Below are 24,356 nucleotides of genomic sequence, written 5' to 3' on the forward strand. Positions count from 1 at the left end.
TGGCAGGAAAGCGAAGTAAAATAAACCAATCAGTCATCCATGTTGTGAGACCATGACAGGGTTTTTAACTTTATGAGAAGCACGGGCCTACAGTCTGTCCCGGGAATCTCTGAAGCAAGTTCCGACTTCAGAGAGGGGTATCCGCAGTTACGACCTTCAGCTTCGAATGCAATGTTTAGAATTTAGCAAAAACGAGAATTTTCCCTGGGTGTTGAAGATAAACATTTTAATGTGATCAAACATGGAAGTTATCGCAGTATGGAAGATTCATTATCAAAGAGCACAGTGTCAATTCCACTCTCGCACCGATCTGGCAGACGTTCTTTTTTCCAATTTCCGAAATAGTGCTGTGCGTCTGTTCAAAACTACCTGAATTGGACCTCACATAACTTGCAGTTTTTTTGGGGGCTAGAATGAGTTAAATTGAAATTGTTGAATTATTCTTTGTGGAGATGGAAAAATGGATTTTCATTGGATGGGTTTGCTTTGTGTGTCCAAGTTGCATTGAGTCACCTGCAATTCGTGTGTCGATATGAAAGTATTGATAAACGCTTCTCTTTCAGACAGTAATGACGCATTGCTCCTCGATAAAGATGGCTGAGTTTGAGTTTTTAAGTCTACTTTATGCACATATAGCATAATCAGAACCAGACTTGCAGATCCGAACGACTATGTGCCCTCACCGGCTAACGAACCCGCTTAATTACAAGACTATGACATTACAACTACACCATCGGGGGAGGCCCTATAGGTGGTTGAGCTATGCATTCCCTCGGTATTCAAACAAATGTTCTGCAGTTAAAAATGACAATTAATTTTTGATTGGTTGGTTTGGTGTTGTAAGTCCACTTTATGCGCAGTAAGGCTAATCGGGAGTGGACCTTCAGTTTAAAGTGGGATCCGAACCACTATGTGCCTACACCGGGTATCGAACCCGGAACCCCTTAATTACAAGGCGACGACGCTACCACTGCACCAACACTTAATTTTGAAACTATTATAGTTCCTTGCTATTTTCAAAAATTACTGTTTAAGATGTGAAAATAATAATTGGCAAGTGATACACTTGTAGCGCCATGTGTGTAAATATTAGACTCAAATTTTGTGTTCTTATATTCACGTGTTTCAAGGACACATCACAACAGTTAATTTACTTTAAAGTTCCAGATATTCTAAGACTTTTATTACTCATTACTCTGGACCTGTAACGAGAATAACAAAAATATAAGAAGCCGATCTCCGTGGCGTAGTGGTTAGCACATGGCGCTACGACGCCAAGGGTCCCAGAGGTCAGTGTCGTTTGCACCTTGAACATCAGACTTGTTTGAAATCTTCTGATATTAATACGCCCAATTGAATGTTGGATTTTTCTTCCACCAAATTGTTGTTCTGAGCATGCGTCACGCAACTCTCCTGCCAAACAGAGAAGCCCATGCAAGGATATAGTTGGAGTCCTGATTCGAACGCCACTTTACTTCAAAGAAAGTTATGAAAGATCAGTTTGACAACCATATGTCAAATCCGTGTGGAGCCCAGTAAATCAAACCTTTCCCAGTAGCGTCCGTTTTGGAACTGGCAGTACTTGTCAAGTCCGCGTTGAGTAAATAAGTTGCCAATTCAGTTTCTTTATCTGTTGGATGTATAAACACTGCAGGTAAAAGTGACGACATCAGCGCTTTTCAGAAAAACCGTTGCTGGCTCGAAACCAGATACGCGTCAAGTCTGCTTCCTCTCGAGCTACGTCTAATATACCGAACTGGCGTTCCAATCAGGACTTAAAACTATTACTGGTGAGCGAAGATTCATGGAAAAATGTTTTGACGTGCTTCTTCTGAATGGTTTGCTAGTTCTTGCGTGAGGTTGTTCAAACATACAGCTTGCAAATGATGCCTATTATTACCTGAAGTCTGTGAAGAGGGACTATGGATGGTGGGCAATTGACGTAACAGACCGTAACGCAACACAACTCAAACATTCAACTCGTACTTCTAAATGATGGCGTTTGCAATTGTAAGCACTTCTTACGTAATAGTAAACCATGTGCCTGTATTTGGCGTGGCCGTGAAAACAATTGCCAGACAAGCATAGTTTTTTTTTTTTTTTTAATGACAAGCCAGTGGGTAGAAGAAATTTCGATCTTTTGGTGTCACATTTACAGTCACCTTTCCTGCGACAACATTAGCCAGAGCCGGTCCTAGGGAGGGGCAACTGGGACCCCGTGCCAGTTAAAAATAATTGTTTATGTACGGTTTATTACGAGTCTATACGACGCTGGTGCTTCGAATTAGGCAACTTTTCTGATTTCTTCCGATTTCGTGGATCGCTTTGACATACTTAAAATATCCAAAGTTATTGAAATCATATTCTATACGAAGTATTAGGGTTGCCCAAATGAAAGTGAGACTCTTGTTTTCTTCTGTAATGATTTATTGATTGGAATATATGAACATACAGGAAGTAAAAGTGATCGATGGGTGACATATCCTCTACACATAGTCACCTTGTCTGTTCAAGCAAGTGTCCCTGCGCGTCACAAGGGTATGGATACCCCGAGCGAAGAACGTCCGTGGTTGACTGCGGAACCAATCAGCATCGTTGGCAAACCGCCGAATGTTCTTTTAGTGGCCCGAAGATGTGGTAGTCGGAGGGCGAGAGATCGGGGCTACAGGGAGGATGGTCGAGGACTTCCCAGCGGACACGCCGCAGCAGATCACGGCGCACCTGTGCAACATGAGGGCGTGCGTTGTCGTGCAACAGAATAACTGTTCGCTGGGACTGTTTGGACGAACCCATGTTGTGAACGTGCTTCTGCACATATAAACAACACACTGCGCCGTCAGACCATACCAGGTATGCATACGATGTATGCTTTCTTACATACAACGCCACCTACCAGAGCAAACACAAAGCTCTGCATAGTTAGGCTACGACGCTACGACAAAACAAAGTATTAGTTTCATTTGGGCAACCCTTATAGTACATAAAAATAGTATTAATATATTTCAATCAAAAATAGTTGACACCATTAAGCCTTGTTTCCATGATTATGAAAAACTAAATATGCTGACCAAGGCAGTAATTTATTTTATTAAAAACATAAACTAAACGTAACGTTTCAACCTTCTAGCAAGGTCTTCTTCAGACTCGGTATCAAGTACAAATGTAGCAAGATATAATATAAAAAGATAAAATAGTTAATATTCACTATTCGTTTAATTGTAAAATATCATAGAGTGAACATAAATCATATATGAAACAATGGAAATTCACTACACCGTCAAAATTCCAGGAAAAGTAAACAAAAGAGAATTATGATGGAGAATGTTATTGGATAAGGTTAAAAATTGCCACTTTGATATAAAGAATAATACAGTTTACCAGTAAGAATACCAGTTAAGAAAGTCATGAATGTCAAGAAATTGTACTTGTGGTCAAGAATTTTTGCTATCACAGTGACTTGGTTGATTGGTTCTATTTATTCTACTTCACTTTTCTGTTCCTTTGGCTAATCGCGTAGATGAGGATGAGAATATGGTAGGGTAAGATGGATGAAGGAACAATCATAAGGACGACAACACGAACCCCACATGCTGGCTGTGAGTTCAGACGCCAGAGCTTCGCTAGTCTGCCAAATGCAGTCCAGAATGCATTTATAGATATAGCAAATCTAATTCTCTTGTTAAATACAGCTTCGGTTTTCATCTTAGCTAACCTTTTGATAGGGGTTTTTCATTAAATATTTATTTTCTTAATTTGCTGATTTCCAACTTTACCTAAGTAGGGGTTGTATAAGTAAGGGTTAAGAAGAACTGAAAAAAAGGTCATGAATTTTGGATTTGTTATTTTGGTAGACACCCAATAATAGTTTGGTGTCGAACACCAAATTTTGTCATGTAAAATGAACGTCACACCACCGGTGCATCGGAGATTTTATTAGTTCAAGCCTCCTTTATGGACCTTTCGGACAGCCAGAGTATAGTAGCGCTCAGGAAGTATGTATGGAGGGGGAAGGGAGGAAAGGGGGGATGCTTTTGAGTGGACTTTCAAAAAGATCTTCTCGTTCTGAAGGGACTTAATTTTCCAAGACTTCTACTTCACCGTGTGTTTCAGAAAATATTTCCAGAGCTTGCGGATACTTTTTCCCCCTTGTATGAAAGGAATTAATTCGAGACAAAAGTTCTTCCTCTCAAAAAGAAGCAAATCAGGTTAAATTGAACGCAAAAAGGCAACGTAAAATGAGAAACGGGGGGGTCAAGACGCCCATCTACCTTGAACTTTGGCTGCTTCAGAAGTTTCCCAACTTGAAAACATGGCATCTTCGCACGCCACTAACAATGAATTAGTGCGTCCTTGGCATCGCGTTTTCATACAAGAGTAATATAATAATTCCTTTATGTAGCGGGCAAGGTCCAGTCATACATTACTCTACCACCTAATACACATGCGTAATATGTACAATCATGGAAAAAAAAGTACTTCCTCCATAGAGCCTTAATACCAGTAGTCTTATGGGGGAAGAACTTCTTTCCACGACTGTACATAAATATATTGAAAAACATGTGTAAGATATATGTACGGTATATGGAAATATGGAAAAGATTGGATTGATCTTGCCCAGGATAGGGACAGATGGAAGATTTGTGTTGCTGCAGCCATAAACCTTCGGGTTTAAGAAGGCGAGAGAGTTAGTAGTAGCCTTCGGTCCTTTCCACGCCCCGGTAAACACAATGTTGCGGGCCAACGAGGTTCTGGCGTCTGGACCTACAGTCAGTATAATCCTTTGTAGGGTTGTGTTTTGTCCTTATATGTGCCGAGAGCCCTTTTACAGCCTCAGCTTTTAACCTAGGTAAGGAGATTCTAGACCCCAAAGATATGTATTGATCTTAGTTATGGTAAGGACATGGTCCCCATATAATGTGACGGGGCACATAGCCTAAGTGCTGACGCATCCAAAGTTTTCATTTCGTTCATACAATCATTCGGTCCTAAACTTCATTCAGGTGCTATATTTTTAGGTTTCAGTGGATGACTTGGTGACACTGAAGTACTAACCTACACCCGGGTTCGATCTCCGATGGAAGCTCATTGTTTCGGATCCCGCTTTGATCTGCAGGTCCTGTACAGATTAGTGTATTTGAGCTTAAAGTAGACATTAAAATATTTTACTATTTGACTTGTTCGTCGAGAATTTGTCGCGTACGATACGATATGTCATCAGAATTCATGTACTAGTTTCAATTTTTCCTTTAAAGTCTTCTTCACAGCCTGGCTTTTAAAGTGCTTTTACCTTGCAAAATATGGTGAAATATGGCGCAAATTGATGACACTAAATATATTTTAAGAAACTCCAATTGAAAACAAGAAAGTAGCAATTAAAGACTTGTATTTTACAAAGGAAATCCCTTTTTATTTACTCATTTTTTTTTGTGAACCAGAACAGGTGAATGTTACACAGTTTTTTGTGGAGAAGTAGTTGCTTATGCACAGAAAGTCTAGTCGGGACTGGACCTACAATTTAAAATGGAATCCGAACCACTACGTGCCTCCACCAGGTACTGAACCCGGAACCCCTTGATTGAAGGGTGACGATTTGAGTTCACCATGTAGATTTCGAATCTGATTAAGGTAATGGAATTGTGGGACGACCCTCGACCACGGGCGAACTAAATACTTGATATTTTTGCATATATTGGGAAAAATAATAATATATTGATTGGTATTACTTTACTTCGCTTTTCTGTAAATTTGGGCTAATTGGCGAAGATGAAGATGAATGGTGATCATATGAAATTTGCGAAGGACAATTACAAACCCACATGGACAGTATACAACACGGGCCCCACAAATTATTATACTGACTGTAGGTTCAGGCACCAGAGCCTCGTTAGTCTGCAAAAATGCAGACCAGTGTGTGCTACGTTTGCGTTTTTGTTTTAAGTCATGTATGAGTCATTCCATGCGAAATCAACACGGCTTCCAACCTGACCATCTCCGATTTTCATGAAATTTGGGGAATTAAAACTATGCATGGAACTTAGTAACTATGAAAATTTTTAGTTTCGTGCGTCTTGTAATTGTTAAATTATTCAAGGTCAAAGTTAGCAGAAATTGCCCTTTTTGAGCCCGCTTAGCTATACTAAATGTGCTGTAACTCCGCCACTATTTTGCCTAGGAAGCTGAAATAAAGCTTATTGTACACAGAATTGAACAAGCTTTCCAGTTATATATAACAAGCCCACCTTTCGATAAAAATATAATTTTGTCACGTGACCTTGCCCTTTGACCTTGAATATCTCAAAACATGTCATCACCAAAAATCGTGAAAAAAATATATTTAGTCCCTCATGCCATACTCTAAAACATATCAAAAAATTATTCTAGAACTGCAATGGGATCAGAAGATACAAAATAATATGTGTAACTATGTGACTGATAAGCCTCATTACATGAACTATGACGAGTCAAAAGTCCTTTAACACCCCCTACAAAATGTAAAGGAGTTATCCTGGTCATTCAAGAAATAGATTAGGCACAGGGAGATCCCTAGCTGTGTGTGTCAAGCGCAGGTCCTGCATATTTTTGACCGCCATATTGAATTCAACGCAAACATTTCAAAGGAAAGTGGGTGATGTAATATATCAAATCAGGCTAGAATTTCACGAGAAATGAAGCAGCGAAGGTTTTTCCAACTTATTTTTAGGCAGCAAAACGTTATACGCACATCTTTCACTTACGATATATGCACATTATAGTGTTGTCAATATTCCTGTGAGCACACTCGTTGACGTCTCTCGCACTCACATAGAACATTTGGCAATGTAGCAGGTGCATCATCATCGCAAGCAGCAACTATGCCTTCTCTCAGATGGTCAATATCAGGGACTTGGCCTCCCCGATGGCGCAGTGGTAGTGTCGTCGCCTTGTAATCAAGGGGTCCCAGGTTCGATACCTGGTGGAGGCACAAGTAGTTCGGATCCCACTTTAAACTGTAGGTCCAGTCCCGATTAGCCTTACTGTGCATAAAGTGGACTTTAAACACCAAATCAATCAATCAATATCAGGGACTTTTAGTGCATGCACCATTCTCTTCAAATGTTTCTGAAGGTAAAAGTCCTCCTAAGATGTTAGATCTGGAGAATGTGCAGGCCTTTTAATAGATCCCCGTCTGCCCATCAATCTACCTAGAAATTTACCATGAAGAAATTGCCAAAATGTTCATATAGTGTGGTCACACACTGTCCTGTTTCAAAACTCTGGAAAAGTGCCATATCCCGTAAGCAAGGATGAAAAACCTGTTCACATTCAAGAAGCCCTTACCATTTAAGGTTCCGTTGTTGAATATGGACCAACCATTCCCGTTCTCCATACACTATACCACATCATTAGCTTACCAGCAACAACCATTCGGCTGCGATCTGTCTACTGTAGATTATCAAATCACAGGTATTGCATATAATTTTTATTAACTTTACCGTGAACATAAAAATTAACCTCGTCACTGAAGAATTTTTCATTCCAAAGGAAGTGTAACGTAATTGTTTGAGATACTTTTCCTAATATTCTCTTCACTAATCAAGTATTTGGTGAATGTTGCTGATTAAAATCATATGGAATGGTGCGTATACTTCTTTGAAATTTTTGCGTTGAATTCAATATGGCGGTCAACAATATGCTGGACCTGCGCTTGACACACACAGCTAGAGATCTCCCTTTGTCTAACATATTTCTTTCATGACCAGGATAACTCCTTTACATTTTGTAGGGGGTGTTAAAGGACTTTTGACTCGTCATAGTTTATGTAATGAGGCTTTTATCAGTCACATAGTTACACATATTATTTTGTATCTTCTGATCCCATTGCAGTCCCAGAATAATTTTTTGATATGTTTTAGAGTATGGCATGAGGGACCAAATATATTTTTTTCACGATTTTTGGTGATATGTTTTGAGATATTCAAGGTCAAAGGGCAAGGTCACGTGACAAAATTATATTTTTATCGAAAGGTGGGCTTGTTATATATCACTGGAAAGCTTGTTCAATTCTGTGTACAATAAGCTTTATTTCAGCTTCCTAGGCAAAATAGTGGCGGAGTTACAGCACATTTAGTATAGCTAAGCGGGCTCAAAAAGGGCAATTTCTGCAAACTTTGACCTTGAATAATTTAACAATTACAAGACGCACGAGACTAAAAATTTTCATAATGACTAAGTTCTATGCATAGTTTCAACTCCACAAATTTCATGAAAATCGGAGATGGTCAGGTAAAAAATTGCACATATCTGTGTTGATTTGGCATGGAATGACTCGTATGCACAGCTAGGTTAATCTGAATTGGACCTACAGTTTAAAGTGGGATCCGAACCACTATGTGCATCCACTGGGTATCGTAATCCGGGACCCCTTGATTTCAAGGCGATGGCGTTACGACTATGCCATCGGGTAGGCCCAAGTGTGTATTACGTGGAAAAGAGTTTGACATTTGAGAGCCTTGTCAGGTAACCCCTTCCACCCCGAAAAGAATTAATAAGATGACATAAGGATCTTCCTCCTCATGACACAGGTGTCCCGGGTTCGAATCCCGGTCTGGGCATGGGTGTTCTTCGTGTCTCTTCATCAGTTTCGTCATATCACTCATCCTCATCGTCGCGATTAGCCGGAAGTGAAAGAAAAGCGACGTTCCTGTCGCGCTACTGATGCCAGTCAAAAGAAAGAAAGTAACGCACGTGTTTGTCCTGCCTTAAGCTAGGCGCTACGTATTGCTTGCAGTTACGAGCAGTGTCTGATGTGCGCATTCAGCCCGCAAACGTCTGGTTCAAGGTAAGAAGCTGCGAGCATTGATTAGAAAGAATGAGGAAAGGCCAGTCAGCCATCCTTGTAACCTTGATCGGAGTTCAGTAAGGAACAGGAACACGCGCTGGGAAAAGCTACCGGCTCTTTGTTCTTGGTAAGGTGTGCAGTCGCCAGGTGAAAAACAAAGGCACATTCCTGCCACGAAGCCTGCTGGCTGTGACTGAGGCGTGAGTGAAAATACATTCTATACACCTTACTCGTACAAACGAGAGAAATGTTTTTGTTTTTAATTACTGGAACTCTTCTGTCTGTCTGAATACAAATATTCTTGAACATGGGCGTCGGGAGGGGACCCCCCTGGAAATTGACATCGTTCATTTAAAGATACAAGAAAGCCGAAAGTTTGTTACTCTTATTGTTAAGAACAGAAATAAAGTTCATTTAGTTAGTATTCGAAGAGAATAATCAAAGTAAAAATGCATCGGATCGAAAACATTCAGTGAAAAATACATGAACAAGGTTATATTCTACCATTTCATTCAAAGACCAAATGGTTCTACAGTTTTGAAAACTCTTTAAGAAATACAGTTGTAGGTGAGAGGTCACACAACAAACTTTACGAAAATAATCCCCCTAGCATTTAAAGCCTTTTCTTGAACGAGACGTGCAAAAGTTAATATCAAAATGCATTTCAGCATAAAACGCAAAAGAAATAATGGAAAATGGTTCTGCTGGTATTCACTCGTTTGGTAGATCAAGTCTCCCCATTTATAAAGGGTGTTCCATTAATTTGGAACGATATGAAATGTGAAATAAGGATACGTGTTTAATGTTTTTTTCTTTTTCTTTAACATTTAACAACTTCAGTCCTTGGCAATTGCAACCATGGAAAGATTAACAATCGAGCAACGTGTTAAAGTTATCGAAGCGTATTACGAAAATGGACGTTCAAACAGAAATGCTTTTGGGGGAACTTCGCGATTTTTTTGGTCAACGTAATCGGCCAACCGAGAGTACAATTGGCAAAATTGTTCGTAAATTCAAACAAACTGGGTCCGTGGCAGATGTGAAAATGCCAATGCATGCTCGTTTACGCCGTTCAGCTGAAAACATTGCTGCAGTGCGCGAGAATGTGGCCACGAATCCAGACACCTCTATTAGTCATCGCACGCAGGAATTGAACCTCTACACAACAACGCTACATCGAATTTTGACAAAGAATCTGTCTCTACACGCATATAAAATTCAATTGACACAAGAATTGAAACGTGCGGACCATTTGAAGCGCCGTACATTCGTCAATTGGATTCATGAGCAAAAACAAGCCGATGATGATTTTTCGCAAAAAATCATCTTTAGTGATGAAGCCCATTTTCATCTTGGTGGGTTTGTTAATAAGCAGAATTGTCGCATTTGGGCTGATGAAAATCCAAGGAACATTATTGAAAAGCCACTGCATCCACAAAAGGTCACTGTGTGGTGTGCATTTTTGCTAGCGGAATCATTGGCCCATATGTCTTCAAAAATGATGCCGGGAATTCTGTAACGGTCACAGGCGAGCAATACTCTGACATGATAACCAACTTTTTATGGCCTGAATTGAATGCTATGGATGTCGAAGATTTGTGGTTCCAACAGGACGGTGCCACAAGCCACACAGCCAGTGCAACAATGAACTTATTGAATGAGAAGTTCCCAGGTCGCATCATCTCTCGAAACAGCGATGTCAATTGGCCACCACGATCGTGCGACTTGACCCCATTAGATTTCTTCCTTTGGGGTTATCTCAAAAGTAAGGTCTATGCCAACAAGCCAACAACAATTCAACAGCTGAAGGATGAGATAATAAGGCATATTGGTGAGATCGAGGAGCAACTATGCAGAGACGTCATCAAAACTTTTGACCATGGAGTGGACGTGTGCCACCGAAGCCTTGGCGGATATTTGGCCGATATTGTTTTTCACACATAATTGCCATGCCTCTAATAACATGATCCAAAAGTGAAATCAATAAAGTTTCACCAATAACACCGTTTTATTTAATGCTAACTTTGATCCATCTTAATGGAACACCCTTTATAATAATAATTATTATTATTATTTCGAATAAAATTTATTTGTTAGTTTATAATATTTAATATTGTATATTAACATTTATAACCGTGGTAATTCCTACTATTCAACTGTTATAATTTGCCCGACCCCCCCCCCCGAAAAAAATTCTGGCGACGCCCATGTTCTTGAATTACTTGACATACGTCTTTCTTTTCGGAAACTTTCATTTAGAGATAGCACCCAAGCGAGTCGTGGCACAATCTCGTCTTCATATCTAAACTTAAGCCTGAATCACACAAGGCTAGATCTCCTTCTGGATTTTCCAGTTAGACTTGGATTAGTTTTGTAGCACTTGCTCAGCTGCTACTTGTCTGCTTACACGATACTTGTTAACGTACTTGTTGGTAGACTTTTGTTCCCACAAGGCATTGCGCAGACGAGCGACTTGAACGTTGTAGAAGAATATCTTCTGCTCCTATTTGCCTTACTATTGTTAAAATGAAATATAAAAAGCATATAATAGAAATTTGCGCGAAAGAAAATATGGTAGTCAAGATGTACTCAATATGGTATGTATTCCTAAATGAGATTCGTAGGCAAGTAAGTGAAAGCCAATTCGATTTTGCACTGCAAGTGACGGGGAAAATAACATCGCATATTACAGAGCTATGCGAGTCACTAATGTTATGCGGATCCCCAAAAAATTGGTCCTGGAATCACTGGCGTACGCAGGATTTTATTTCGCAGGGGGCTGGAATTGTAAGGGTAGTGGATATTACATGCCTGCGGTCTAGGAGGGGGATACACTATAACAGATTTCGTAGTTTCCACTTAACCATCGATTTGAAAGTTGTCCAAAGCCAAAAATGGTAGTCGGGGGTTATTTTAAGGGAGGGTCGCATTTACCACTTTGGTGTTTCCTAGTTCTTTATTGCTATCATTTAAAAATGTTGATTTTTTTTTTTGAAATTTCGGGAGGGGCTGTAACCCCATCAGCCCCGCTCTGCTTACGCCAGTGACTGGAATGGGGAACGAAAATCTCCACGTCAGGACTGTGATTTCTGGAAATCTCTGCATCCTGAACAATCGGAATATTTCGAATGGTTCTGTACTAAATATTGTCGAAAATTACTTGGAAATGTATTGAAATAATGGGAAAACAGTCACTTTTAGGTTTACCAGACGTTCTGTTTTTACCGGACATGTCCTACATTTTAGCCTTACGTCCGCCGTCCGGGGAGGAATTTGAAAAATATCATAAATGTCCTACATTTTGAGCGTCACGTAATATTAATTCGGAAAATACTTGTTTCACTTCAACAAAGAGAAATCATGCAAGTTACAAGTCTCACAAACTCAATAGTGAAATTTATTTTGATTCAGTCATTGCCCAAAAATAAAATAAAAGTTTCTGCTGGAACAAAAACTGAAGAAATTTATGAACAAAGTCTTGGGGTCACATTCTGATGATGCCAAGTTATTGAACTAGAAACTACCCTAGATGAAACTTATGGAACCATTTTAAGTTACGGTAATTGCTGAATATTTGTTAGCCATTCCAGGTCATAATAATATAGTACTTTCATTACCATCATCACAACGGAGTCATGAGAGATTTTTTTTTTTCAAAATGTCTGTAGAAATTTTGGTAGGGGGTTCAGTATAATTTCCGAGTTTGTCTGTTCTGTCTCTCATAAATATATTTTGACAAAACCTGGAATTTTGATAAGAATTGTCTCCTCTGAGAAGTATCAGTTAATAAGAAATGTATTGTGTAGTACAAGTGTGAAAATTTTGCATTTAAGAATTCATTAAAAAATCATATTTTTAAAAGCTGAAAAGTGTATATTTTGTATTACTTTCTAACATGTTCTGTAAATGTGTATTATTTATTGCGAATGTTTTTGTCCTACATTTTGGGACAGCATGTCCTATGTTTCCCTCATTCCCTCATAGCGATCTGGTAACCCTAGTCACTTCGGAAAGAAAAAGTGTGTTGGATTCAAGATTTCTACATGTGTGTGTGTGTTTTAGGAATTTTCAGTGTTAAGTATATAATAGGATGTCCCTTATATTTCGACTTAGAAATGTTTGGGCGCCGACTCCCTAAAATTGTTTCATTTTTCTTAAATCACCCTGACGTTGAATTTCTTGCTCGCCTTACCTTGAAAATACAGTGGCGAACAGAGGAAATTATCAACAGTAAATGGGCGTCGGGAGGGGGGATCGAACCGTTCGGTTGACACCCCCCCCCCCCCCCGGAAATTTCCATCTACTTTTTTCAATTTATGGCAATTTATAAACGAAGCACTTTATTTCACCTCATTTTGCGCCATTGTTTAAAAATGGTCTTGAGATATCGAATTTGGTACGAAACTTTCATAATTTGCAACACTGAAACTCTGCTAATTTGTAACTTTCAAACGGTTTGAAGCTTTTTATACCACTGCGTTTGCTGCTGCTACTGCTACTCATGTTCGAAGTAACTATTATGTAATCTTGGTTGTAACGAGTACTATATTATTCATATAATAAACTTATTGGATGCTAAAATAAACTAAACTAAAACTGCCACTGCTACTACTACTACTACTATGTAATAATAATAGTAATAACATAATTTAAAATACCGATAATGCAAGAATTTTAAAAATGAACCCCTCTTTGACAAACTTCTGCATATGCCACTGGTCTGTATCAGAATATTTTTGAGGAGAGGGATGCCCTCGAATATCTTCGATTCGACCCCCCCCCCCCTAGAAAAAATTATGGCTACGCCCATGCAACAGTAGTTGTGTAAACGATGATGTGATCTTTCAGTGTGTCGACATGTACATCAAATATAAATGTTATTTAATATTTTCATTGATAATTTTGGACTAATTTGCTCAATGTCTAATAATTTCCAGTTAAGCCTAGCATTCAAATTTGAAGGCCAAGTTAACACCATGCGATTGCGATTAAACGTCATATCAGAGTACATAAGGAACAAAATTATGGGGTATGCGCAAAAATTGGTTTATTTATGCAAGACATTTCCAAAGGGTAAAAATCAGTTTTAAATTCTTTAGTTTTAACTTAATAGTTTTCTGTTTATTTAGAAGAAGAAGACACTGGAAACGTGTCGTCATAAAATTTTAATTATATTGATGGCACTGGCGTACGGAGGATTTTTTCTCGGGCAGGAGCTGGAATTATAAAGGTGTTTATAATACAGTATAAACATAGCTGCTTTCTAGGGGAGCGGCATACTCAATGAGATATTTCGTATATTTAAGAGCTTTCCACACTCAAAAATGGCAATTGGTGGTCATGTTAGGGGGGGGGGCTGCATTTACCACTCTGGATTTTTCCGGGGTTCTTCACTGCTTTTATTTCAAAATGTCAATTTACTAAGAATTTCGGAGGGGGACTGTAGCCCCATCAGCCCCCCTCCTCTGCGTACGCCAGTGATTGATGGCAGAGAACTGCGTTATACATTCACTGTACAGTTATCTCTTTCTCAACCAACACCTTCGCGCTACGACGCCAGGGGTCCCGGGTTCGAATCCTGGTCTGGGCATGGATGTTTGTGAGTGTCTATTCATCATATCATCACTCATCCTCGCAAATTAGCCAAAAGTGGCACAAGAAGCGAAGTAAAATAAAGCAATTCAATCAGTCAACCAACACCTGGACGTTGAAATAACATAGCGAACACAGTATTGGGGCCCGAGGACGTAAAGAAAAATGAATGAAAATGAAAGGAAATTTGCGTCCACGTATCTTCGTTCGTGGTAGCCGGGATATGCAGTGGCAAGACCTGGCGAACACATTATTATTATTAATTTCTGAACGGAAATCGTTGCAAGAAATCATCATCACTCTCACCCAGGGGAAATGTGTTGCTTATATATTGAATATTACTTACTTATTGTAAATCACTTTTAATCACAACGACAATGATGAACCTCACCGAATGGCGTTGTGATAACACTGAGGTGGAGGCATACTGCACGCAGGGCCGGATTAACCTATGGGCAACTGGAGCAATTGTCCCGGGGCCCCCACCAAAAGGAAACTGTGAAGGGCCTCCACCAAAAAAATCTTTTAACAAACTTGCTATGCTTGTGAAAAATTACGTAAGAAGTTGTATTTTAAAAATAAAATAAACTTCAATATTGTCGTATGTCTACACTCTTCTGGATCCAATTGTAGTAGCACCATGGATAAAACGCAAGAAAAGTGTGTGTACTATAAGTGTTAAGCCTTTGGGAATTTTCATGAAGAAAGTGTAGTTACTACAATTTCTACAATGAACCTGTCGGTAATTGTTCAGTAGATGGACCGTGCATATGTAGTGACATATTTACTCTTAATTGTAAATAATATCATTTATAAAAAAATATGTACGTAAGTACAGTCTACTGCTCAGTTCTCTGTTTCCGTCTGAACTCCCTTAGTATTTACTATATATTGTAGTTACGGTGTTCACTCTTCATAACATACTGTAGACATTTAGACGCAGGATTTACTGCTGCTATAGCGCTACAATTTTCGTCCTGTAATTTTATTTTACTGCGTTATTCACCCTGCAAAACTATCTGCGATATGTTCGCTTGTGACTGACTACTGATTCTAAAATCAGGTCTACCATTTCAACTGCTGGAAATTGGCGGTTAACATATTGAGCTAATAAAGCTCCCAGTAAAAAATAGTAAAAAAAAATGGGGGGGGGCACAAAACATTTTGCCCAGGGGCCTCCACAAACCTTGATACGGCCCTGACTGCATGGGTCCAGCTTCAAGCTGGTCCAGTCCCGATTAGGCTATCAGAGCATAACGTGGACCTTAAACGTTGACAACGATGTTTGATGTAGTATTAGAGGAGGAAACGAGCATAAAGAAATACCAATGGCTGGCCTTGGACTCGAAGCCGGAACCTGGAGGCGGCACATTATACTGACACTTTGTTATGGTATGCATTGAAACAATGTTTAGTTAGTGCATCCCACTAAGTGTAAATGGATGTAACAAGTACCGCAGGAACCTAATCGCAGTTACTGACACTTTATTAATAAACTTTTCAAACGAACTGTTTAGGAGCAGTGGACGTGTTGCTCGGATGGGAAGCATCAAGTCACAGGATCATAAATATCACAAAATACACGTCTTGAGTTCGGATCAGCACAGTTGTTAAAGGCCAACGTGAGACTTACCCATTGCGCCGGACCAGGACCTCCACTTTCACCTGCTCGCGCGCCGAGGCACCAAGACTCACTGCTTCGTTTTTTCCCTCACGTGATCACCCAGCACCAGCCTGTCGGTGTGTGCTCCCTCCTGTCTGTTGTGCATTTCTGATCTGACGGAAGCTGCGACGAGTTTTGCCCTTGCAGACGACGTCAGTGCTGGGTGATTTAATAACCGTGCTGGGGGAAATTTCCACGTTTTCCTCGTGTGCGTAACCGTGCAGACGGGGAAAAGGCAGAAAATGTAACAGAAACGTGAGGAATGTTATTCGTTCTCGTTGAAAGCAGTGTCGTGCCTTCAAGAACCCGCACCGCCGTCAACTTCCGAGGTGTGAGAGGAGAACAGGGGGAGGGGGCTTCTGTGCTTGCCGAAACAGCAATGATCTGTGATATTTTAGATTTGATTTGGTTTTTGTCATCGCTTTTCTGCCACTTGGGCTAATCGCGACAATTAGATGATGAAATGGATGGACACAAAGAATATCCATGCCTAGGGCAGGATTCGAACACGGGGCCATGGGCGTCACCACAGATTTTTGCAGGGGTGGTCAGGGCATTGACAAAAGTTGAATAGTAGAAAAAATAACCGTGGTAATAATACTTATTGTTATGAATGTTGTTATATTAATGACTCGATCCACCAAACAACTATTTTCAATTATTTATTTTACTAGTTATACAGTTAATAAACTGAAATGCACAGTTATTGTTTTTTGTTAACTTTTGCGCGTGTCGTTCAAGAAAAGACTTCAAAAGTTTGTGGGAATTTCTTCTCATAAAGTTTGTTGTGAGACCATTTATTATTTGGATGAGATGGTAGAATATAACCTCGTTCCTGTATTTTTCACCTAATTTTTTCGATCCAATGCATTTTTACTTTGATTATTATGTTCGAATACTAACTAAATGAACTTTATTTCTAGTATTAACAATAAAAGTAACAAACTTTCATACTTTTTTTGTAACTTGAAATGAACGATGTCAATTTCCAGGGATAGTCGACCGACACCCCCTCTCCCCCCTCTCGCGATTTAAATCAATTTAAATATAAAAAATAGAGACTTATGTACATGAGGATTTTGTAGATATCAGAATCACTTTTGGTGAAAGTACATTAATCTGGTAATCATTTAATAATGTTTATTAAGCTCTAAGAAAGGAAAAGAAACAAAATGTATGTGCTGATGAGGTAAAGGTCATACGAAATGAAATGTAATATGTAAACTATAAACACACTTAAATTCTCTTGATTTAAAATTCAATAATTTTTGTAGGTAAAAATAGGAAACATTTTGTGTAGAGAAATATACAATATCATGTGAAACAGTAAATAGTGTTATTATCATTAAACTGTAAATAAACATGGCTTCTGATATTTTGCTAACTATAATTCATAATTTCCAAAATTCAGCTACAAAGACTCTAAAAGAATATTTTAAGTTACAATTATAGAGTACATCCAGAACGTTTTATTTTTACTGGAAGAGAAGTTAGTGAAATTATATATTGTAGTTTCATTAACACACTCAACAAACATTTTCATAGTAGGTTCATAAATATAGTATGAGAAACAGAAAAAAATATATTTACATATATTTTTTATTTGCTTTAATCAAACTTAAAATATTTTACATAGATGTTTACTAGAAAAACTTTTCTATAACTATATGTGTGGTACCAAAAACCATACCAGCAATTTTAAGCGTGCTTAAGAAAAACGATTTAATTATGATTTGTATCCACTCTGGACATTCTGAACACACATATTAACGCTGACTTTCGCCATTGCTGGATTTATAGTGTGTGCTGTATGGAGTAAACCGATAGTGTTAAATATTGAAAACATATATCAATGGGTGAGGCCTTATAATGCAGAAAATCCGGTGTAAATATTTACAGTTTTCATTTTATGAGCGGTCCAACTTTAGGTTTGGGGAACTTTGAAATACTGTAATATCAGTGTAATATGTCACGGTGTTGAAATACTGTATTATCAGTGTAATATGTCACGGTGTTGGTTGCTAAAACTGTGAAGGTTCCTTGTGATCAGTTGTCTCGCCGGCTGGAATTGATGGGGTGTATCGTTGGGGCCATTACTGGTTTTCCGGAATGCAGAAACGTGATCTCGCCGTGTCGTTAACAATCGTGGTTCCACTCCAGGGTGATGATTCGGACACACATGCGTGATCCTTGCCTAAACAACACGAAGGCAGTTATTTAAGATATCTTCAACAACCGTTTGCATTGTATATCGTCGTTAGAAATAGGGACGTCATAATGTGGAAGCGTTGAAATGATTGTAGTACCATGCAACATGCATCCGGGTCTCCTGGCGTAGCGGTTAATGTTGTCGCCTTCTAATCAAGTTGTTGTGTAAGAGGTGATCTCCAAAGGCATATCAGGCTAACGAGGCTCTGTCGCCTGCGTGTTTGCGATTGTCCGTTCATCAGTCTCATCACTATCCATTTCCATTGTCGCGATTTGCCAAAAGTAGCGGAAAAGTGATGTAAAATAAACTAAACAACAACTTGTAATGAAGGTGTTCAGATTTCGATTCTGGAATGCAATTTAAACGGGAAAAATATATTACCTTCTGTTACATAAACTTCCTCTGTAAATACAACGATGAATTTCCCCTACTGCGATTTTTCTCTCCATAAGGAATCCATTGTATTCTGAAAATACTTATAAGTCATGTTTTCAAACATGGTGTCGTCGGCCTCCGTGGCGGAGTGGTTAGCACGTCGCGCTACGACGCCATGGATCCCTGGTTCGAATCCAGGCCGGTGCATGGATGTTTGTGAGTGTCCATTCATCAATTTCATCATGTCATCACTCATCATCATCTTCGCAAATTAGCCAAAAGTGGCAGATAAAGCGAAGTAAAATAAAGCAAATCAATCAATTTCATCATGTCATCACTCATCTCAATCTTCGCAAATTATTTTACTTTGCTTTTTGTGCCACTTTTGGCTAAAGCAAATCAATCAATCAAACATCGTGTCTATCTTAAAACCACTTCCAGTTGAACATGGGGAGGAATTCGTACTCACTTGCTTTTTTTTTTGTATCAGTGCCCATTCTTGGCGCTAATGGTATACACTCGAATCCCATTAGCACACTTAAAACTGTAACTTATCTGTGGTAGTTGGCCCTCAAATATGTATCGTGAGGTGAAAGATGCAGTGAAATTGAAACTTAATGAACATAGTCATTATCTTCATATTAAAATGTTGTCTAGTCTATCTTACCAATGCAGTGATATATGAAAACGAAACAAACGAGTGTGGGCTGAAACTGCCAGAACGGATATTATACACAAGTGTCTACGATTATAAAGTGATATTCCATTGTATACGCTTAAGTGTAGCACGCTCAGGGGTGGGAGACGTGTACGAGCGAGCGAAAGTGGTCCCATGCAATACTCTCAGGGTGGCGACAGACCTGGAAAATCGGGAAAAGTCAGGGAATTTGAGGTGTCAAAAAAAGTCAGGGAAATGTCAGGGAATTTCGTCTTCATTGACTTCGAACACTCTTTTGACGAAAATTGTTATAACTCGGGCACTATGGGAGCAATCTACTTCGGATAAGTTTTGTTTTGCAGCTAAAACATCAGCGCATGCAACGGTGTACAATTTAGAACATCGGACCGAGGAAGGGGGTTTGGGCGGGCACGTCCCCAGAATTTCAATGAAAAAAAAATCTGGAGTTTGCCCCCTCTTCTCCCGCTATTTTGGGGAGAAGGCGCGAACTTTAGTATTATTTTCAAAGAATGGACATTTCTCAAGAGAATGAAACATATTTCATGTTCTTGGGTGCCATACAAGTTGAATAATAAGCTAAAATGTGATTTTTTTGGTACGAAAAATAGATATTTGCATTTTTGGAGGAAAATTGTTATAACTCGTGCACTTAGGGAGCAATCTACTTCGGATATGTTTTGTTTTGCAGATAAAACATCATAGCATGCAACCGTGTACAATTCAGATCGCCGAACCGAGGAAGGAGGGTTGGGGGGGGTGCGACCCCCGAATTTCAATGGAAAAAACAAAAATTTGGAGTTTGCTACATTCTTTTCAAAGAATGGACATTTTTCAAGAGAATGAAACATGTTTCATGTTATTGGGTGCCATACAAGTTGAATAATAAGCCAAAATGTGAAACTGTTTTTTACGAAAAATAGGTAATTTGCATTTTTGGAGGAAATTTGTTATAACTCAGGCACAATGGGAGCAATCTACTTCGGATAAGTTTTGTTTTGCAGCTAAAACATCAGCGTATGCAACGGTGTACAATTTAGAACATCGGACCGCGGAAGGGGGGCTTGGGGGGCACGTCCCCCGAATTTCAATTTAAAAAAATCTGGATTTTGCCCCCTCTTCTCCCGCTATTTTGGGAAGAATGCGCGAACTTTAGTATTCTTTTCAAAGAATGGACATTTCTCAAGAGAATGAAACATATTTCATGTTCTTTGGTGCCATACAAGTTGAATAATATGCCAAAATGTGATTTTTTTTTTTACGAAAAATAGGTAATTTGCATGTTTGGAGGAAAATTGTTATAACTCGGGTACTATGGGAGCAATCTACTTCGGATAAGTTTTGTTTTGCAGCTAAAACATCAGAGCATGCAACCGTGTAAAATACCTCCTCTTCTCCCGCTATTTTGAGGAGAAGGTGCAAACCTTAGTATTCTCTTCAAAAAATGGACGTTTCCAAAGAGATTGAGACATGTTTCATGTTGCTGGGTGCCATACAAGTTGAATAATGGGCCAAAATGTGAAACTGTTCGGAAATGTGGCATGGATATGTTGCAGAGAGGGGGGAGGTTGGTCATCAATATGAATTTCCCAGGCTTGCTCCAGACCTGTGTCAGAGTTTCCACCCAAACATAAGAGTATGAAGGTCCAAAAAGCACATTCATTTCGTAATCAGCACCATGATACCATTATGGTATCATCGGGCCAGTACGACCTTACTTTGATGATACCATATGGTTAATATCATCGGAGGAGTGAAGGTTAAGCCTCTAAATATTACGTGGAAAATGCATTGAATTATCATTTTTTTCTTGTCCGTATGGGAGTAGTAAGGGGACTTGTCAACAGATGGAGGGGATAAGAGCGGGTGGTGCCGTCCGATAGTTGTCGGACGTCGTAGTAAGGCATTTTGTTGGGCAAACTGAAGGAACATAGAAACAAATAGGTTCCATTGATACATACGATTTTTGTCGAATATCGCCACCTGACAAAGTATCTCACTACAGCATGCGACAGAAATTGCATGGACTGCAACATCGAACAAAAATCGCATGCATAAACAAGAAGAGCTTTAGACTGCAAATATGCTGCTGGAATTTTATTACTCTTCTGGCTCACTTCACCTTATTCAATATAGCAGTGCTTACGAAGGCTTTCTTTTATCATCCTGACGTATCACTGGTTTCGCACAAGTTAACATACGTTTACAATGACATTGCAATATTCTTAGATATCAAGAAGAATCTAACCAAACATAAATCTGCATTGTTGAATGTTATAAAAAATGTAAATTTTGTCCTGGAAAACCTGGAAAAGTCAGGGAATTTCATTTCTGCTTGTTTGTAGCCACCCTGTACTCTAGTCCACATAGTCTATGCAGAAATTTGAAAATGTCAATAAAAAAAGGTACTTTCAATTCTATTCCCGTTCTACACTTCGAGATCGATGCATAAAGCATGATCCGCGTCTCAGATTTTGCCGTGAAGATCTCAAATTGTGATTGCTGATATTTCATTGTTGTAAATTGAAGACATCTTCGTGTTCAAACTTCTCGGCTCAACTTAGTACGAATGAAACCGTTCTCTTCGTGCAAGGCGGCAGATCTACTAGATTGGGAAGTTGATCTGTCTCCTTGGATAACGAAATCAAGGAAAGGATGCACCAGTTTTGGAAAAACCCAGTGAGACCGTATAATTAAAATCGATTGGACCAGCCCTTTCGGAATGAAAAGGGAGGGAAAAATCTGACAGAAGATATCTGTTCCCCGTAGCTAGTTCCCAAAACTTGGATCTTTTTAATGCTGATTCGATTTGTTGAATGGAACCGGAATGATTATATGCATCGGTGGTTTCTTTCTACCTCTGAGATTTTTAAAGGAAAATAATGTAGAAGTGTTACTCGAACTAAAACAAAACTTCTTGTCGGGAGTTGTAGCCTTCGGCGATAACGTAGTGGTAACATCATCGCCTTGTAATCAAGGGGTCCCGATTAGCCTATCTTTACATAAAGTGCACTTAGAAAAATAAACTCGTAGCTGCAGCCGTGGCGGAGTGATTATCACAGCGCGTTATGAAGCCATGGTTCCCGGGTTCGAATCCTTACGTAGACATGGGTGTTCTTCGCGAGTGTCCCTTCATTGATTACATGATGATGATATCCTCATGGCCGAGACTAATCAAAAGTTTAAGGAAAGCGACGCTATATAACACAAGTCAATTCAATCGTAGCTGTATGTTGTGTATCCTAACTCAATTAGAGATTATATCGAGGCAAGACAAAGCTTATCTCATTTCCTGAATGAGGAGGAATCGTAACTGGAAGGACAAATCTCGTTCTCGAAGGAGGTTCTAATTTCTTGAAATAAAGTATTGTGGTGCAGTTTAAACGAATTCGTTACCACATTCCATAACCAACAAAACAAGTATGTTCAGAATCTTCATACACTTGCAGAAAACGAAAAACTTCAATTTCAAGGCTTAACATTGGACATTTCGACTACATTAATGCAAATTTCACAACTAGCGACAATTTTAAAATTCCAAAGTACGTCAAAATCATGCCGCATGGGATATTTATACTCCGAAACAGTACCTTTGCAAACCTTACGTAAGGTCCTGGACAAACTTACTGAAAACATATTCCTGATGGATATTCATTGGCTATTCCAACGAAATTGATTGAAATCTACTATCAAACGCAAATAGCAATATGCAAAATAACGACACATACATCTATGTAACTCTTGATGTGCCAATTAAACGAAATTTGTCGGCTTATAAGCTTTACGAAATAATCACCATTCCATTTAAATTCGACAACGAAGCATGCCTCATTGACTAAGTTCCATCTTTTGTGGCAATTAACGATGATAACGCTTTCAGCCTTATAAGGGGCCGATTCCTTATCAATATTCCAAATTTCTATCTTTCACCTTTTACTTCCTTTAATTGTATAATTTGAGGCAGAGGCACCCTCTTTTAGGAGAGACCGCCCCAAGGGACTCTGTACACTATTGACAGAAGTTTTTAATCACGTGCCATATCGAATCATGGACTATCTACCTTGTGGTTGAAATCGCGCTTGTTTGCCCGCGCATAGTAAAGGAAATGTTGTGGGAATGTATATTCCAATTTGCTTCTGCACAGGTCACTGCTACTTTTCGCGTTGGCTATTTTAATTTTTTTGCATTTTTTTTTTTAGAATGCTACCAAAACTTCAAAGTCAGGAGTGTACGTTTAAAAACTAGCTACATTATCTGCGAAGCCTGAAGCCCAGAGACTAGAATAAGAAGAATCGATTTGAAATTGTGATAAAACTGTTCATTTCGATAAGGTTCGTTTTTTTTTTTCTGGAGTTGGCAACCTTATTTCTTAGAAGTTTGCATCCTAGATGCTGTTGACATGGCAGCGTAACTTCGTTGAGGACGCCGAGAACTAGCAAAATGAGCGTGTCTGACCACCTTTTATATATTGCCTTTATGAGGGCCTATCTTCTTTCCTTCATAGCCTAGCACCACGTGTCATAGGTAGGTTGGACCCAACATACGCTACTGTTCAAAGTATACCTTGACTTTCGAGAGATAACGGTATCGTTGCCCGGCGCCTCCACCACTTAAATCGCCTAGGCAACCATGGTAGTTATACCCTGCCCCAATTATCTCTGGAGCAGCCGAACGAAAACAAGTCTCTGCGGAAGTAGTGACGCGAGACGGCTCCACCAATGAACACGTGAGAGGGAACGGGATTGCGTGGAGGGGGAAAGCGATTGCAGTTAACCGCCTTCGCAGCAGCATGCACTGATTCGCTCGTCCACTCGATTTCCTTCCTTTCTCTGATGCTATGCGCGGTCTTGCTCCAAAGGTACCTGGGGCAGGGTATAGAGCACTTTTGGTAATAAAAGAATGTAGATGATTTTAACTGTTGGATCGAACACAGAATAGGAGGAGAAAGGTAGGTGGCCGATGGATGCGCCAGCACTTACCTCTGCTTCCTGGCGGCGGCACTGGCTGCTACTATCAATGATCC

General features: G+C 39.4%; 2 protein-coding genes across 5 annotated transcripts in view; one reads left to right on the plus strand and one right to left on the minus strand.

Annotated features, from left to right (window-relative positions):
* The window catches only part of LOC145993820 (uncharacterized), a 44,280-nt gene extending 28,086 nt beyond the window's left edge, over positions 1-16,194 (minus strand). The window contains exon 1 of the mRNA XM_083129650.1: positions 16,044-16,194. Coding sequence (XP_082985776.1) covers positions 16,044-16,047 — 4 coding nt within the window. The 5' untranslated portion in view covers positions 16,048-16,194. The remainder of the gene's footprint in view (positions 1-16,043) is intronic.
* Pi3K68D (phosphatidylinositol-4-phosphate 3-kinase catalytic subunit Pi3K68D) overlaps positions 1-24,356 on the plus strand; it is a 418,322-nt gene that overhangs the window by 370,087 nt on the left and 23,879 nt on the right. The window lies entirely within an intron of this gene.

Source organism: Lepisma saccharinum, chromosome 10, assembly GCF_977018435.1.
Source record: "Lepisma saccharinum chromosome 10, izLepSacc3.1, whole genome shotgun sequence".
NCBI classification, from domain to species: Eukaryota; Metazoa; Arthropoda; class Insecta; order Zygentoma; family Lepismatidae; genus Lepisma; species Lepisma saccharinum.